Here is a 19,827-nt window from a genome sequence, read left to right as displayed (position 1 = left end):
ATTGATAGTAAAGGTGTTAATATGTATTTAGGAGCCACTGTCAACACCATAAGCCTTTATCTGTGTGCATATCCTTCATCAGAATCAGGAGTTTTACAGGCTTATTGGTTTACTTTGTTTGCTGATATGAAAAATGGAATGGATATGGAAAATAGAATGAAAATTAGACTGCCTCAAAATAGATCACTTATGGGCTACTTATATGATGGTAGAGCACTGAGTAGATAAATTATGTTTGAGAGTGATCCTTTGGAGAGAGGGGAGTTTTGATGTGTAGATTTCAATGGTCATTCAACTTTCTTTGATTTTATTGTTATACATATATATATATATATATATATATATATATATATATATAGATAGATAGATAGATAGATAGATAGATAGATAGATAGTCTGAATATTATCCGCATCAATGTAGATGATGGCAGTTGACAAAATATTGAATTTTATGCTTCAAATGAGAGGAAATCAACAGCAAAATTAACAAAAGTATGGTGCAAGGAAACTCACAACAGGTAGTTTGTTTTAGGAGCGGTTGTAGCTTTGAGCTGAGAAAAGTCAGTATGTGATTAAATGCTGCCATTTCAAATCCTCAGAGGGACAAGGGAGTGTGGGTATAATGTTTTACCCCTAGCCCTCCACTACACCCAACCACCATAAATAACTTCATGAAATTCAATGAGTGCAAAACATAGCCCTAACTATGATGTTTTCAGCATCAGAATCACTTCATTTGCTTTGATGAATTTGGAGCAGGGACATATTGACGATTAATGTAGTAATATAAACACAGACTGGCACACGTTGTACAGGAACTCACATTCATTGCAAGGGAACAGTATACGTACAAGACATCCAAAAGAGAGCAGACTGTACTGTAGGCTCCACATACTGTATGTACTTTCAGCATTATGTCATTATGTGCATTAAAGTAGCATGGCTTAGAGTGTGATTACAGCTGTAGAAGGGGATGGTGAGAGTCCAGCAGTACGTTGGACCGGTGTTGCATGAGATAGTTAAAATGATTAGGATGAAAATTCTCAGCATTATGGAGCATGGGCGTAATTCCTGAGGTTAAAGTAGCATAGAGCATAAAGATTTGTGCAAGCATTTTAGGTATAAACTGTAAAAAAAAAATATCTACGTAGTGAGTGTGACATCACCCATAGGTTTCTGAAGGGCCGTTCTAAAACCCTGGAGATTGGGTTTACATTCGCCACCATGTTGAAATTTTTTGGAGCCAGTGCAGCCAAAGCAAGGCAGAGGGTTGTCCACAGAGCTGCAGCACCGCCTATTGGCCTATAATCGGTAACCTGTCAATCACTGGACAGGCGACCTGTCAATCGCTAGGAATATCCCGTTAATCCCGTTAATGACACAATTATTTTGAAAATCGCCATAAGGACCCACATTAGAAATTATTCAGAAATTAGCTACTGAGACCATAACCTCTTGTTGAAAAAATGTATTGACTTTATATTTTGAGTGAGAAGTTCGGTTGTGGTCCTATTGACTTGCACTGAGTTGGACCGGGTTTGGAGTCTTTTTGGAGCCAGCCTTCTTTAGTGGCTTCAAAATTCACTTTAATTCACAATTTATTTAGCAGTAACATCAGGGGGATCAGGGAATTCAGAGGTTGTGTGGGAATACAGAAATAGGGAGTCTTTGGATGTCTGGTAGAGTAAGGTTGACAAGTGAAAATGCTGTTGAGGTATTCCGGTGGTCTTGGTCTTAACGGACCTGTACCATCTCACAAAGGGACGTTTTTCAGAAGGTTGTTGCCTGAGGCTGCGGAGTCAGTGGCAACACTTCCTGGCCTTTTCTTCACCACAGTGTCATGCAGCTCCTTCATGGAGGACGGCAGACAGCCAATCATCCATTCAGCTTGTTCTTGGAGTAGGAGGAGGCAGAGGAGAACTAGACCGTGATGGACAATGTTAGGATGCTTTCAGTTATTGGCCAGGGAAATTGTGAACTATCAAGAAAAATGTGCCATGAAAATATACTGCTGCCAATATGGGCCATCAATATTGCCTCAAAATGTTGCCTGTGCATCATTGGTTTTATCACTGGGCTTGGATATGTGCAGACTGATTCACTTGCTTGAATGCATATCTGCTGAAGTTGGATTTTGTTAAAACCTGTTTATCACTCTCTAGAACAGTATAGACCTTAAGAGACACATCAAATAAATCACTGAAAGAAATATGAAGAGGCCATAGAAAACAGAAAAACAGAAGCAAAAATCAATATTTTCTGTTTATGAATTTACATTCTGAGTCATATCTGTAGGTACTCATGCTTTCTCTCTACATTGCATAGTGCTTGCTATACACATGTAGCAGTGAGCAAAAACAAACAACGATTTTTTTTTTAGTTTGATATGTGAATATACTGAATGACCTGACCAGCCTCGCTCACTCCTTCCTGCCTGTTCTTGGTCAAGCCACGCTTATCTACCTAAAATCAATAAATAGCAAATTTTTGGCAAATTGTGGAAATATGCTGCTGCCTTTCTTTATCGGACCTTTAATCACATTCAAGTCACATCAGCCTGATGATTTTGTCCACAAAATCATATTTTACATATTGTCATATCCAACTGATCTTAATAAAAAAGACACAGCATGCTAAAAGTATTTATTCAACAAAACACATAATTCGTCTAACAGCTTTACTCTTGTCAACTTTTTACAACATCAAGCAATACAATTAACAGCTAATGTGGGTGTGGGCCAAAGCCCATTAGCTGTGCTTATGGTTGTACAATCTACAAATGTTTTGATATTATTATTGCTGAATATTTTTCCACAGCATTTCAGTAAGCTATCAATGAATAACAATTCAGTCACTGTAACAGAGATGGAGCAAGCGCGTAAGACCTCTACTGGCTTGATCTAAGAAAAAACTTGAAAAGCTCTAAAGTTCAAATAATTTAGGCATGCTGGCTCCAGCTGATACAACAAAAATGATCGAACAGCCCACCACAACATACATGCACTATTTTCACCATGGTGAGGTTGCCACAGCATGGCACTGCTCAATACCTGAAAACTATGACACTTTGTCAAATTGTTTTATACAAATCAAGCTTCTTTATTCAGTAGTATCTAAACAATAAAAGAAGGTAAACATTAAAACTATGAATCTTCACATCTTAGCTGTGATTTTCACACAACTCTCGTAATTCTCTGTCTGTGCAAATACGTTTTGCTAACATTACACAACAGGAAAACATACTACTGCAGTACAATGATGTACGGAGATATACAATATATATATATATATATACTGCATATACTGTATATCCAGCATTTTCTAATGAAGCACATTGTTGTACATGTAATATGCTATAAACTATTTTTGCAGTTCAGTTCAGTTGTTAACTGAAATCAAGCTGTCTAAAATTGATATGTTACATAGAAGAGACAGAAGCAGCTGATGAACTAGGGAGCCAGAGAGCTGAAATCATATTCAAATAAACTGATAATTATTTAGGGGTGTACATCATTGTCACAAATGCGCTCCGGGACAATACCAAAGCTGTACTTGTTCTTGAATAATATGCTCACACACAGGCTTGCGAGAAGCCTCCAGTTATTGGCCTATTTAACATTCATTAGGTCTACTCACAGCAAGAAAGTTGGGCCAAGATCCATCAGAAGGCTGACAATTGTGAGCAGTACTTTGTTTTTTTCATAGTGCGGCATAACTGTGCTTTGCTGAGATTTACATTTCACACCATTGCTTTACTGCAGTGGATGTGCCAGGACTTTCTTTGAAATAGACTACCTACTGCCCACTGAAGAATATAAAAACAGTACGACAGGACAGGAAGCACTATGTTTCTGATGACTAATTAGCTCTGAATCTGTACTCTGCTAGACGTTTTACATTCTGACCTTTTTGACAGCCCAGTCCCATCCAGCTGGCCCCAGTCCAAAAACACATTAATTCCCTCACCAAAAAAAAAAAAAATCTTTTGTAACGACAAGCACGTTGTATGAAACTTACATGTGTCCTTTCAATGGGCGGTGGGTGACGAGTGATGAGTGCCAAAAATTCAACTTAAAAATGATCTCTGTTGTTGTCTGATCTTACAGTAAATACACTGCATTGTGTTAGAAACATAGGAATATATGCAAATAGATTTCCTATTACAGTTCAATATAAGTCCACCCTATTTTACCTTTTCACCCCTTTGTGTTAGCTATATTCACCTGCACCAGAGGAATCTGTATTTTGGTAAAGAATTATTTCTGAAGTGCAAAATAGTTTAGTTTAGTTTAGTTTATTAATTTCTTCAATTAATTTATTAGTTTAGTTAATTTACATCTGTGGTCCCTGTGCAGGAAAACACTAAAGCAATACAATTAATAAACAAGAATACATCACATAGGGCAGCTTCTATTAATATCTGTAGTTTAGTTTCTGTTCATGACACCATTTATGGACCAGCGCTAGCAGTGTCTGAAACTTGCCTTTAATGTCAGAGCTATCCGCTTACTGCAGAATTATTATTCCTTTCACATGTACCTGGATACCCCAGTGTATTGCTTTGACTGCGAGAGCAAGGTCATTTATGTACAGAGAAAACAGAATGGGGAATAAGATGTCCTATTTCGCTCAAATATCAACGGGAAACAAATAGGTGAATCCACTGACACAGCCACAACGTTTCACATCAACAATGCATGAGGTGAGATAGAGACGAGACAATGAATTAGTGAGTGCAGTTTAGATTTATGCAGCGATTAGTTTATTGTTAAAATGGGGTGTTCACTTGGAAGTGCCTCAAATTATAGTATTCATCCTTCTTACTGGAATCTTCCCAATCTGGTTACAGGAGTAGTTCCCTTTCACTCAGTCCTGCCCAACAACGGAGGGAGGCCAATTACTTCAGGACCCCACCTATTTCCAGAGGGAAACACAATCTCATTGATGGATCCAGAGTCGCTGGCCATGTCTACAAGCACTTGCAAGAAGTTGAGTCAACAGATGTGGAGTCCATAAGAAGGTGAGGCTTTTTCTGTTTTTCTGTGATACTGTCTTGATCCCCGAAGAGGAAATTCTTTTTGCTTGCCCCCTCCACATGGAGGTCAAAGAGAAGGATCAGCTGTACTGAACAAAACTCTGGAGCTGGAACTGAGCATCTTCCTCAAGGACACATGAGCAGAGCTTGCTGCAGGGATGTTTCTGTAATATTGTAAACTGAATGTATTATACTCAAGGAGAATTACATTTGCTCACAACGATCTTGAGATTAGCATGCACTCCTAATCAATACAGAAGTCAATCATTAATTTAGTTCATAGAGTATAAAATAATAATATTCCTTTGCATTAGAAAAGGAATCCTGGTAGGGATGTAACAAAAGTTTGTTTGTTGTTCATGACATTTCACAGTACAAACGACGATATACAAGCATGTCTAAGAAATTACATTCAGAATGGTCTTTTCTCTTTTGCATTATTTGACCAGAGTGCAAGAGAGTGCAAGGCTAGCAGAGTTTAAGCTCGGGTCATCACACTTCCTGTGAGCCCAGCTGAAGTAAATACTGTGTAGACGTAATAGGCAACAAAATGGACTCATTTTGTAAATCTGAAGTCTGTTGTGTGGCAGCATTTTGGGTTTCCAATTAAGGAAACAGCAGCAAGACCACTGACAAGACAAAGACTGTTTGCAAGTATTATAAGAGAGCCTTGCCTTACAGGGAACACCAGCAATATGCTGCACCACCATCACCATGAAAAACTCCAGTCGCTGGTATTAGAAAGGTCTTAAAAAGTTTTAATTCTAACTTGCAGAAACCTGTAGTCACCCTGTATGATTTGCACTTTTGTTTTGTTTTGCCTCAGAAATTAGGGATTTTCTTCATTCAGATTTTGTTGAAAATATGGTGACATTATTGAGCCGTGCATTAGCAAACCAAACTGTTGGCTGCATGTATCGCTACATCCCTAAATCCTAGTATACTCAAACAACCCACTGAGCAATTTTACGTTGATTAGACGTTTAAAACACGTCTAAATGGCCCATAGCCGTCTAGGCTAAATTAAGTTTAAATGGGGTTGAAAAGTGAAAGTTTATTAGATGTCTATACATAGACAAAATTATCCTAGGCTATATGAGAGCTACGTATAGACGCAATGTTGAAATTACTTCTTGTGCTCAGATAATTATCTTGTAGGCTAGTCTACAGGACTTCTCTGGTGCATATTTTTGGTATTTACAGATGTGTATTCATTGTAATAATGTATTTACTGCTTGGTCTAAAATAGGTCTATACATAGCCGTAATGATCCTGGGCTATATGAGAGCTAAAGCATAGACGCGATGTTGAAATCACGTCTTTTGCTCAGTGGGAAAACTTTACCTCATATTACCTTGCAGAATCCCTCGGGAATGGAGGTTGTTTGGACAAGTAAAGTGTTCCGATGACTGAGGTTAAGATGGAGTGGCAGTAGCATAATTGTTAGAGAAATGAATTTTAAACGCAAAAGTTCTCAGTTCAAATCCTATGAACTCGCTTATGAAATCTGGTCCTGGGAAATGAGATCTGCTGTGCCCTCCCGCAACTGCTACCGTCACAATGAATTTGAGGAACACACTTGATCCCAATTGCTCTAATAATGCTGCGGAATGTGGTGATACCGGGGAGGTCCTGGATATGAGTCTGTATATGTCTGTAATCCTCCCACTGCAACTACTCCACTAGGCTGTTGCGGTAAAAGAAAATCTGTTTTTATCTGCCTGGTTTTATCAGGGTGAAAAATTATTGAAAAATATGAAAATACAAGGCCAAAGTTAATGATGATCTGTGCTTTCACATTCCAAGATGGTTTGATTTTATTTGTCTAAAGCTCAAGCATTATGTAAAAGCTTCATGGTCCAAACATATCAAAGTAATAGCTTTATTTTTTGTCATTTACAAGTTGACTATAGGGCAGTATTGTGGAACTGAAACCTTTTAGAACAAGACTACAAATTGCAAAGGATTCATTTCAGGCATTATTGTAACATCTTGAATTCCCCCCATGTTCATCTTGGTGGCAAGTGAGGACAGTGGAATTGCCCTATTTTCATGGCCATCATAAGTAAAGTAGAGCTACTGGCCCTGTTTCAGGAGGCATTAAAAGCAGGAAGGACTGTTGGCAGAGCCACCTCTCACCAGTTGGCTATCTGCGTGCTTAAAATAACTTCCACAATTTTAAACTACATTCTAATGATCCTCGCTGGCATGTGTTCAGAAAAGCCGTCCGATGTGAAATCCTCCCTGACACATTATCAAAGAGGAATGTCCGTCAAATGTCCTGAAGGAGGGAGGAGTATGCATTTGAGGACAAAGCCGAGCATCCTTTCACGTCAGTGCAGCAAAAGCTTTTCTTTTGCCTCAAATGGGTAAAATGTACAGCATATAAATAAGATCCATTGATTGTTGCACAACTCCCAAGAAAACTGAAGCTGGAAAGCTTTTATCTTACATTGTCATTGTCACAATATTTGTTGATGTGCTTGCTTTCTTAAGTAGAATGACGCATAATGTCAAATAGTACCAGCAGTGTTTCCCTTTAAACAAGTCAAAGAAAATTTTAAAAGAAAATGAAAACATATTTAAAATGTACCACAGAATTATGATATTGGGTTTTATTAACAGATGCAGCATCATGCATCTTTAAGCTTGAGGAGGCCCTCCTATTTAGCATATGACTCAGGAACAGCCTAATTTGCTGTCAGAATGTGCAACTTGAGCGACGGCGCCGTTATCAAAGATGCCTGTCATTAAAGCAGCAGTGTCCCTCGTGCATTCCATACACTTAAAAGTCCCTTGCAATGTTCCTATTAGCATGCCAACCTGATTGAGTATTACAGTGACTTGTAAGATACACTGCAAGCTGCCAAACTCTTTATGTGACCTATTTCCATAATTTACATTTTTAAACAGAGCTCCGTGGAGCTCAGCAGTTCTTTCAAATGGTTGTGCAGAGAGATCCTCCTGGAGCATAACAATCTCTCCCTTTCACACGCATGCATGCACACACACACACACACACGCACGCACAGACACACACACACACACGTACATGCACACACACATGCACACACACACACACAGGCAGAGAGAGACAAACAAACAAACAAACTAGCAGAGAAACTAATGAAAATTCCTTTTTAAAAACACAAAGGCAAAATCTGTAGCTATAAGCAATTAAAAAAGCTTTTTCAAGTGTTCAGGGGGAGAGCAGCAATGAGAGGGGCTTCTCATTTTTGCGTGGATAAGATTGTATTTGTATAGTTAAACAATTTGGAGCTTATTAGCTATTGATAATTCCTTTGCAGATCCATCAGTCGAGCATGGCTTGGGCTGGCCTTCCGGAGGTTGAAATGACCTATTTCTAGACTTAACAGCCATACAACACCAGCAATACAGCCCCCTCCTCCTCCAGCCCCCACCTCTCCCTTGTTGCCATGGAGACACCCTCTAGTCTCTAGAAATGAGAAATGGGAGGCGGATAAGAGAGCGAGAGAAAAAAGGAGAGAAAGTGAGGGAAGGAGAGAGATGGTACATGTACAAAGAGGATGAGAGTGCAGCAAAGGAAAGATGGAGAGAGAGACAGAGAGAGGTGGGGTCGTAAGTGGTAAAAAAAAAAAAAGTAAGCGGGTATGAGTAAAGAAGGGAAAATAGCAGACAAGCATGAGAACAGCCTTCCATGTTTTCAATTTTGTGACAGCAAATCCCCGCAGAGTATTGTCAGTGTCATTATCCACTGTCAAAAATACATATTTACCCATCACAGATGAGGAAAGAATTGAAGGCAAATTTGCCATGGAAGTTATTTTTAGATATGTTTTGATCTGCCGGATTTACCTCCAGCACGCATTCCCCCTCTAATACCGAGGGAGGAGTGGGAAAGTAATTCAATTATTTAAACTTGGTTATGCTACAAACAGTCTCTGAAGACTGACAATAACTCTGGCTGTCTCCTAAGGCCGTGCCGGGATGATTCTGAATATGAGTTTAGTCTTCAGTAACAATATTAAAGGATAATTCCAGTTATTTGCAACCTGGACCTTATTTTCCTAGTTTTTTGCCATCATGACGATTGATTGTGTGCAAAATTTCATCACTTACTTCAGTGTGGAGCTTGACGTAGCTTCAGTTAGCTGGGAGCGCTGCTGTGGGCCAGCCGTTGAACCCAAGAAGCAATTAAAGCATGTCCTTTCAACGCAATAACACTCACACTGCAATGGGACCTGCCTACATCCAAGTTCTGATTATCCACTGACTGACACTTGCGTATGCTGCGGTATTAGATATGTTATTTTAACTAGCATGAGCTCAAGTACTCAAATATTCTGTTGCTGCATTCAATGCAAATCGGATGGTCTGTAAATATGATTTGCCAACTGGGAAAAACGGTTCACATCAACTTCCTAGTGATAATTACAGGAAGGTTATGTGGAACGTTTTTGAAGGCTCCCTTATCTCCCACCTGGCATCACAAATTTAGAAAGTGTGTCAACACAAGCAGCAAACATAGCAGGGGATCCACCAAAGTTGGCAGTCCGAGGTAATAAATATCAAAATCATCAGCTTTATTTACACTAGTACAATGAACCGTACCTAAGAAACGCAATAAATATCTGCTGTAGTTTGTTTATGGTTGATTTTAAATTCATAAACAGGCCTACACATGATTTGTGCATTCCAACAAGTAAAACATATCAAGAACACTTCTGAGCCGAAGCAACAAAAGCCCATTCTTACGCTTTTTCCAGTGTGACTTGAACACAGCAGAAAACCTGCAGGCAGTGAAATTAATAAGGAAGTGTGTGAGCAACACTAAAAAAAGTATCAAACAGGCTTTTATAACTGAAATGTCGTTATAAGTGTTCAATCACAGCTATTGAAAGACATGTTTAACTGCACTGTGAGTGTTATTGTGTTGAAAGAACGTGCTTTAATCAACCGTTGGTCCTGTATGTGTGTATTGGACAGCAGCGCTCCTGGCTAACTGAAGCTGCGTCAAGCTCTATAGTGAAGTAAGTGATGAAATCAAAGCACAATCAGTCAAATCATGATGGGAAAAACTAGGGATAGAAGGCCCATGGTTGAAAATAACTGTAATTATCCTTTAAATCTTGTGTACATTCTATGCATTAAATAAATGTAGTAACCACTTCACCTTGGATAAGTTTTCCTGCTCTATTCTGCTTGATTATTTTCATAGATTATGTGACAAGTTTTAAGCTTGTTAACACTGTTTTGATTTGCATGATGAACATTATCATTCACACACGCTCGCATCCACACAGACTCTCTCTCTCTCTATCTCTCTCTCTCTCTCTCTCTCTCTCTCCCTATCTCTCTCTCTTCATCTTTCACATCATAGGGGTTTCACGCTTTCATCAAACAAAGTGTGTTCTGTTTAACTAATAAGGAGTTTCATTTCAAAGGCCAAAATTCACATACAGATGCACATATAAACCAATCCAATGAAGCATTTAGTCAGTAGCTTTTCACATACCCACACAGGCCAGGGTCAGGAATCCAGCAGCTTTGATGCTAAAGCCTTAAATCTCTGATAAGGCAGCCATGAGAGAAGGGATTTTTCAGTTAAACATTTATGCAGCTAGAATACAGGGTGCTCATGCTGAGGATTATGAATAATTACACAAAGATTATGAATGTACAGTACCTAAAAAATAATAATAATTTTGCTGTTGCCAGATGATCTTTTGTGGAATGGGTATATGAGTGGAGAGGGAGATGGACTGGTAAAAAAAAAAATTTCAAGAGAATGAGAGCCTTACCTCCACATCCCATATTGCTCTCTCTGTCTGTCTCTCTCTCTCTCTCTCTCTCTCCGTCTCTCTCTGACTCTCTCACTCTCATTCCTCTTAGAAAACGAGAAACATGCAATAAGTTCTTAGGACAAAAGGTCACAATTGCTATGACGTGCTCTCTCCATTCTCACCCTGCCATTTCTATTCCTTCTATTCCTTTAGGTGTGAGTCTGCCAGTGGAAGAGTCGGCGCCCTACTCAGCAGGACATCACTCTCTCACTTCGCAGCCAGGAAAGGATGGACCGAAGTCCCCTGCACCCGCCTGGACAAGGGAACAGCCTTCCTTCCGCCCTCTCTACGCACTCGTTCCGTGCCCATCATCCCTTCTCTCCAAGCGTGTGACCTAGAGGCGGGGCATGCGGACATGAGTGATCAGAACCAAGAGGGACTCCTCAAGTGGCACCCCATGCTGGCTAGAAAGACCATGGTGCCCATTAGCAGTCCTCCCAACGCCCCCTGCGAGACTGTTGTGCTGGCGACTGGCGTTATGCCCAGTAGTGTTAGCCCTCCTGCCACAAACACCGCTACACTGGGGTCAGAGAAGAGTCCCGGTTCCACACAAACACCCCGCTCTGTTGAAATTACAGTGGAACTGGCGCAGGGGTTGAAACACAAAAGCCTTTCCAGCCCAATGACAGTGTCCGGTTCACACACCGAGCTCCTCTGCGGGGGTACAAACACTCTTGTGGCTGTGACTATGCTGGAGTCAGAAGGGAAAAGTATCCAATATTCACCCAGACTTCTCCACACAGCTAATGGGGCCAGGGGTTTGAAGGCAGCAGGCCAAAAAGAAACCCAGGGACAATACCAAGGTCAGACGTCCCTAGTGTACGGAGGCGCAAACTGCTCCTTGACCGCCAAGGGACCCAGCAGCAGAGGAACTGGAAATGCTTGTGCCAAACCTCCTGCAAGCTGATTGGATTATATCCGCAGAGCTTCAAAGACACTGTTTCCAATAACTGCATACCTTTGTTAGTGGCACAGGATGGTTAGCAGGTGGGACCATCTGAGTGATCATACGGACCAATCACAGATGGCCAGTTTTTGGAAGGAACATGAACAGATTGAACTGCAGCGGAAAAAAAATATTGATACAACTAAAGACATCAAATTATAACGAAAAGAGACAAACACACATTGTGAATAAATGTGACTCAACAAGGAAAACAAAATGAAGTGATTTGAGTGGGAGCTTGATTTAAAAAGTGTATTGAAAAAAATAAATGCCACTATTTAAACAGAGCTTCTACTTAGAAACCAAAATAGTGTGTCATCTCTATGTTGTTTCTCTATTGTAAAGAAATGAAATTATATATGTCATATAATATATGTCATATAGACGTATATATATTTGACATACAATTGTGACAAAATAAAGAGTAAGATTACAGTGTTTAGGGGTTTTGTTCATTTCAATCCAACTTCTAGCGTCACTGCATGAACATGATCCCAGTATTAAGAATGCAGCAGATTACAATGCTTGAAATATTTTTGTCTTTCAACGGCGGAAATAAACAAGATAATCAATACAAATATACGAGAAAATCCTGAGAAGAGGATCACATCACAAATCACACACAAGGCTCTCCATACATGCTCTCCTCTTGGATTTGTCAATATGTCATGTTGCTGTATCTTCAAAATTTGCTGAGGCGAGGACAAACATTGTCATGAGTTACGGTCTGTGTCTCCATAGCAACAGAGACCTGTGGCATGTATTTGTTCCTTTTTCGCATATGAGGTCCATGTGATATAGTCCCGGGTGGATTTAATCATTCACTTGTTTATCTACCCTCCACCCCACCCCACCCCCACCTTTCTAAAAACAGCCACACTAATTAAGTCCAGCTCATTATTTTTGCCTCAGCTATTTACAGGCTGCTGAAAGAAAGGTTTTTAGGTAGCTGATCTTCAGGTGTGGGTCTTGTGTGTGTGTATGTGTTGGGGGGAGAGACGAGGGGTTCACTGGAATTAATCAGGGTAAAGATTAAAGTTGCTGAGGGAAGGAGCAAATGAGAAGGGAGTTACTGAGTTTTCTTATTCAGTTCTACAAGCAGAGCAAAATTATGGTACAAAATGAGCGAAGGACAATAGTTGCAAGTTCAATGATATAGCCTAAGGTATGTGTTTGCAGGGTTTCAAACAGGAGGTTTCACACAAGGGGGTTTCACACATTCGGAGTGATTAGAGAGTGTTTCTGTATTTGCATGTTTTGTCACTGTGTGCAGCAACACGCTCTATATTTCATCATTCATTTCAAATGCATAGACCAAAAAAACACAAGAGAAAATCCCCTTTAACCAAATAATACAGCAATGGTTGTGATATTTCATGGATGGAAATGAAGCATAGCATACAAGTCTAGTAAGATATTTTCTTACCAACTTATTCACATCAAATTCAATATATTTTGGAGTCTTCTTCCATTACCAATTCCTATCTCAGCAGGCAATATCAGGTAAGTTCTACAGGACTCACAGATGGGTATTAGTGTGATTTCTTCATCACTCTCGTCATCCTGCAGAATACAAATATCTTGAGTCTATAGGAAGGTTTTTAAGATTAAAATGAACTTAATTCATCCCTGAGGAGAAATTGGGCCAAGGCAGCAACAAAGAATAGATAAAATTACCATAAATAAAAAAATATTCAAAGTACGCTTGCTTGCTAATACAGAGTTCCTGATGGATAGAATTCACCCTGTGTTGACCATTGACAGATTTAAAGACTTTCAGATGCTTGCAGTTTAAGGATTTACAAATTTGCAGTTCAGTATAAGAGCAGCAATGGAGGGTGTGCAAATGTGCATCATTAGCTATTCCAGATTTACAGATGTAAATAATATACTATATGTCCAGAAATTTGTACATAAGTTGGTCAGGGTGGGGGACAGTGAGGCACAGAAATCACCAGATATTGCCATGAAAGTGCTGTAGTTTGTAATTTTGTGATGATTAAATGTATGGTGTCACATGCAACATCTGCATCAGCTGAAAATTAAATATGAACGGAGAGGAAACACGTGAAGAAGTGAAACTTAGCCTAGTGTTAGTGTCAAGCTCACTGCCTGTTTTCTGTGAAGTGGTCCAATTTAACAGTGTAACTCAAACTCAGACTCAAATATCCAAGAATTCACACATCTAAGTTACACTGATGACATCACACACAGGGCAAATCTTGAAGTGCATGATTGCACCATCACATACTTTCACATAGTTTAGGGCTCATATTATGAATTTTATTAGACATTTTCCAAAAGATAAAATATTTCCAAAAACATCAAAGAAATGATGCTTGTATGTCAGTGCTTACAAAGGAATAGCACATCTTAGCCTCCACTTACTGAAGACATGAGATTATTCATAAATGCTGGGTTCATTGGTGAATAATATGAGAGGATGTTGACTTCAGTAGGCGGCTGCACTGCAGACAATCAAGGACAACACTGAGGAAGATTACAAAAGTGACATGTTCCCAATTACCTGAAATGAGCCAGCTTTGTCGGAGGCGGGCCCTGTGGCCCTACAAGTTAAATTAATGTTCAGTGGGATGACCCCTTTATGTTTCTGAGGATGTGCCTGTTGTCTCACACACATTGGTCTCCACTGCTCAGTGTGAGTGGAATACTAATATGACAGAGTTGCGGGGATAACAAGGTTCCCCTCCAACTGGCTTAGTGGCAGATGCTATGAGGTTATGAGGACGCCAGGCCAGTATCAGTGTAATATAGCACAACCACTGTGGATATCTGCTAGCATCTCTCACCAGCACCATGCACAGCAGAATTTCACAACAAGCTTTAGAAAAGAGGGGAAAACAGCAACACAGCTGGCCCCCGTGTGTATTGGTTTATATCGTTATGTCTCACTGAAATCTCCAAATAGCACACATTCGTTTGCTAGTAGGTCGGATATCGCTTATTGCAGGTTTAAAAAAGTAGCACCTACTCTTATAAAATGGCATGTTAGTACTGCACATTATGCAATACTAATAGAGGTGTGCAGTAATTCAAGCAGGATCTCATCACTGCATGGCTGTCAACTAATCCAGCTAACACAGCAAAATCAAACAGCACCCCGGCCTGTACACATGGTGCTGCTGCTGCTGCTTGGTGTGAAGCTTCTGTGTAGCGCTGGTAAATGTTTTATGCAGTGAAAGTAATTAAGTTTGTTATTTTGTTTTACTTACCATCTGCCTTGTGCTCAATACGTCTCATCTCAAACAAAAAAAATATTTCCTCAAAATGGAAGAGTGTGTCTTCTCTACCAGATGTGTTGCCCAGTGTGGGAGGAGAGAGGAACTTCCATGAACATAAACATTTGTCGTAGCTCTTTCATACAATCCCAGTAGGTCTATTGTGTACCGATTACACACTTGTGATGGGGCTTGAGTGTGATGAGCACACTTAAAGCTGCACAAGGCAAGTTTGCACATTGGCAGCTCCACATGGCAGCAAGAAGAACTTGAACTTCAATACTCAGAAATCATGTACATGATGTCAGCAAACTGCGCACAGCATGCTCATGTTTACCAACCTGGCTGCTCTGTGAGTTCTATATATACCAAAAGAATGACAGAGGAGAAGATCTAACATTGGTGGTTACAGCTTTCTCTGGATGGAATGTTCGCTGCTGTTTGTGGAGTTTGTATTTCACTCTTAAGTTTCAATTTCTCACTGCCTGTGAGCAGAGAAGTGTAGTTTGACAATTTATGCCAAAAAAATGACAAAAGTTTTAATCAAAATGTCATTGCTGTTACTTCCTAGGAAATGGAAAATACGGAGCCCCTCTGGGGTCACATGGTAGAAAAAGAAAACTCGATGTGTAAATCAGTGCGAACGGATTTGTAAACTGTGCGAAGGGGCTCCGTAGTAAAATCTTGAGTGGTGATTCATAAAAATTCCAGCCAATAAAACCATCACAGATTTTTTTAACAGTCCCGCCCCTCCACCGCGCCCATCAAATAAAACTGCCATTCTCTCTCTAACTGATATCCCATTGGTTTACACTTTTGAATGATCCCTTCCCCTGTTATGTCCCGCCCCAACATCCTATTTCAACAGGAAATACATCACATTAAGGAATTGAAAACTGCACTTTTTAGGCACAGTGGAGCAATTTATAAAGTTAAGTAAATCTCAACTTTGAGAGTGTACAAGACATCGATTGTGTTTTTGTGAGCTGACTAATCGCAATGAAGCTGACATTTTATGACAACAATAACAACCAGAACAAAAGTGGATAAAGTACCGGCTATGTTGAGTTTCTAGTAAATGTTTCAGAGTTGGACTTAAGTGCTTTTTGCCAAAACTAGCAACTACTGTAGCTGGTCGCTACAGATTGCAAAGTGCACATTTTGTGACCTGCGTTTTCAAATCAGCACAAAATGCAGTTGAGGAAGCGCTTTTTCTACAAAAGTGGAATAATGTGAGTGCACCTTAATACTTGAAATGTATCACCTCTTGTAGCTTTTTATTTAGAGTGATTAACAGAACAGTGTCGTTGGCTCCAATCATGCAAATGAAAACAAGGGTCCTTAGAGTTCATGGATGGTGTGAGCTGAAAGAACAACAACATCTAAACTAATTAGATCAGAACTAGTTCAACTTCTATGACAACAGTACAATGCTGCTGCAACTGTACAACACCATCATCTTCAAAAACAAAAGGTTAAAACTACACACTTAGCCTACAACTTACCTCCGTAACATCCTTGGATGTTCACCTGTTCAGAAAAAAATCTTTATTAATAAGCAATAAGGGTTAGTTGTTTAATTTCCCATGGTGAACTGGTGCTGGCATCATTGGTAACATTCACACAGTCTACAATATGAATTTTTTGGTCTAAATGTAATTAATTGATCTTTTGTACAGCATTGGTAAAGTGCTGGATAATTTCCTTGGCCCTAGACTATTTGTGCTATTTTCTGCACCGGAAGTGTCAGCCGTGCACTTTTTCAAACGCACCAATTGTTTTCGATAGCCAAACACTTGCTCAGGTGTCCAGCGGTGCATCAAACTGCCTTGAACCGTCTGCTCCCAACATGGTTTCATTTTTGAACCAGCGTGGCTGTTTTTCATGAGGTTTGTGGAGCCGCAGTGCAAAAAGAAAAAGGTAATGCAATTTTTTAGAGGCCGATATTCTCGACTTTATAATTGTCTAGATAGGTATGTCTGTATTATAATGCTTTTTTTTTTTTTCAGTCATATATTACAAGACCCCCACATCTCCCTCCCCCGACTCCCAAAGGGTTACAGGTATCAGTCAGAAAAATACAATAAAACAAAAAGGGGAAAGGGAAAACATGCTCACTGCAGTATCTGAGTAATCTTATTGATAGGCTCCTCTCTACCCATCATTGTGAAGAGGTACCTGTAAGGGTTTGTAAAAATCAAGGAGCATCTATGTTTTAATAAAGGCTCAAGAGGATCATCTTAATGTTGTTTTTTCTAGCTTTAATGACATGCATGAGTTACATAACATCTTTGACCCAATGGGAAAAAGATGGAGGAGATTACTGTTTGCAACATAATGAGGATAAGGCACCTTGCAAAGGAGTGTAGTCACATGTGCTCTGCCTGGTGTAACAATGCTGGTATCCTCAGCTGGTAGACCAAAGAGGGTATAGATTGGGTCAGGGGCTGTCTAAACTGCAACCGTGTCACAAAAAGCAATGATGATGTAGAAAGTAGCAAGGCAGAAAGACAGAAGACAGAAAGTAGAAAGACTTGGGCAATGCCAGAACGTGTACATTCGATCTGCAGGTCGACCCTGACATCGAGGACAGGATGAATCAATACTCAGATAAATCTTTGCCTGCTTAGCATCAGTTAGACCAGTGTACTACTTTGAGTTGCATGAGTTTGAGTTTACCTCATGAGAAAATGTGTTTCAAATATCATATATGCATCTAACAGGATCTGAATACTTTTTTGTTTTTAGTAGGTTGGAGTCTGATGTTTTTAACAACATAGTTGGGATATTTTAAGTACTAACTATTCATTTTAAGGATATTGTGAACAAGCAATCTCAGGTGTATCTGGGAAAGATTGAAATCCCTTTTGCATGTAGTGCCTTATCCTTTAGGTAACAAAAATCATTCTTAGGCAAGGTTTGGGACAGTTGTGAGAAAGATGCAGACTTGTCTTTTTGAATAAGTTATTCACTGATCTGATCCCAACCATAAAGCAGCTTAGGAAATTTACACTGCTAAATTCATTTTATCATGAGTTTCTATTTAGCACTGGCTCACCAAATTAACAGAGCCTTTATTCTGCATCAAATGATTACATTTTTACATTCCAAGATATAGAAGGTGGTTTGACTAAACCTGATTCAGCTGTAGTCCTGCTATATGTGGTGTGCGTGGTATTGGTATTTGTTTTTGTATGGACATGGTATCTTGTTGTGCTTGTATAGCTATCAGGCTATTAGGCCATTCATCTGGACATTTTGCATTTGAGATCCACCTGCAAGGAGGCATTTTATTTTTATTTCATTGACCAAAATCTGATTCATATCTTGTTTGATCAATAACATTGTGTTAGCAAAGATTTTCCATTTTGGCAATGCCTCTTTCTGTAGAAGAGGCAATCAATTTTCCTGTTCCTCTGCTGTGGCTAGGGCGAGTTTAGTTTTACATGTAGCCTAGTTAGCTGTTTTATTTAATGTGTAAATATACATTCTGCCTAGTTTGTCATACCATAGCAAAAGGTTATTATTTATTATAATTAGGTAGCGTAATTGGCCCAAAGAGAGTACTGCATCATTCACAGGGGACAACATGTTTACTCTCAGCTTGGTCTAAGAGGTTCTGCTGTTCTACATACATGGTTTTCCTGTTGTTGCTGGGGCTCTTAGTCTTAGCTTACTGTAGTAGGTTTTATATTTTATTGTTAGCAGTGGAATCAATCAACACACATAAAAACTGACATTGTCTGTATTATCTGCACCACTAGAGCTCCCAAATGCTGAAGCATAAAACTGTCTCCTCAAATCCTACAAGACTCTCTACTGACAGGCAAGAATGACAGGCATGCTGCCTGTTTTTACAAGGATCTCCCGCAATGCATATACTCCCTAAGGATGGTTATGATTGTTGGGGCATCCACAGGCCACGGCCCTCCTGATCTCCTGGAATTCCCAAGTCAGCCTGCAAGACAGATTGTGGTCTTGACCTCAGACTCTCTTTTGGTCTCTGCTTACGCTTACAATAAGGACATTCCCTATGCACAGTCTGTCAAAGAAAACACTCGCACACTCTGTTCTGTTTTAATGAGATCCAGGCCTGAGTTCACATACCTAAAGGGAGAAAAGAGAAGAACAGCTTCTTCAGAATCCTAGATGTTTTTAGCAATCAATTTAAGGGCAATGCCACTTAATTAAAGAATTCAAATATTATTTATTATTATAGTCTAGGACAGTGCAATACATAATAAAAACTATACCATTATATTTAACTGTATCTGCACAACTCAAACATTTTTATGTATGTGACTGATATCTGACATTAACCAATACAGATCAGATTTAATTATCCCATGTGCTGTTAAGGGTAAGCACCTCTGTATGAAGCCTGCTACGGATGCTGGAGGAAAGGGAGGTGGGCGAGAGTCTCATTGGGGTAATCAAGTGGACACCTCCAATCACTGATATTTCATTGAATTAGGCCCATGACACCTCCAGAAGACTTAACAACCAATTCTGGCATCCCAGAACGACAATCCTGCACAACTGGTCAGCACTATACTTACCTGCAGCACCCTGACATAGATTGCACTTACACCTAGCCTTATAGTTTGCTAACAACATCTCACCCGATAATTCCAACCTCGCTCTTAATAACAATATGGGATGGCAGACCCCGCTGGTGTGAAACAGCGGGGCAGATGCTTGTCAACGAGTGAGCTTGAAACCAGGTCCTCCAGTTGAAAGATTGCCTCTCTAATCATAAAGTCACCCTGCTGTCATAGCGCT

At 39.7% G+C, this 19,827-nt stretch overlaps 1 protein-coding gene across 1 annotated transcript in view; it reads left to right on the top strand.

The window, feature by feature from the left end:
* LOC139657699 (uncharacterized) overlaps positions 1–11,767 on the top strand; it is a 32,089-nt gene extending 20,322 nt beyond the window's left edge. The window contains exons 7-8 of the mRNA XM_071535626.1: positions 4,850–5,020; positions 11,014–11,767. Coding sequence (XP_071391727.1) covers positions 4,850–5,020; positions 11,014–11,767 — 925 coding nt within the window. The remainder of the gene's footprint in view (positions 1–4,849; positions 5,021–11,013) is intronic.
* The last annotated feature ends 8,060 nt before the right edge of the window (positions 11,768–19,827 follow it).

This window comes from Centroberyx affinis, unplaced genomic scaffold (genome assembly GCF_046629955.1).
Source record: "Centroberyx affinis isolate AG114_WGS23_722 - 3 ecotype Tasmania unplaced genomic scaffold, CSIRO-AGI_Caff_v1 ptg000178l_1, whole genome shotgun sequence".
In the NCBI taxonomy this organism is placed as follows: domain Eukaryota; kingdom Metazoa; phylum Chordata; class Actinopteri; order Beryciformes; family Berycidae; genus Centroberyx; species Centroberyx affinis.
The sequence above is the reverse complement of the archived record's forward strand: the minus strand, read 5'-3'. Positions and strand labels throughout refer to the sequence as shown.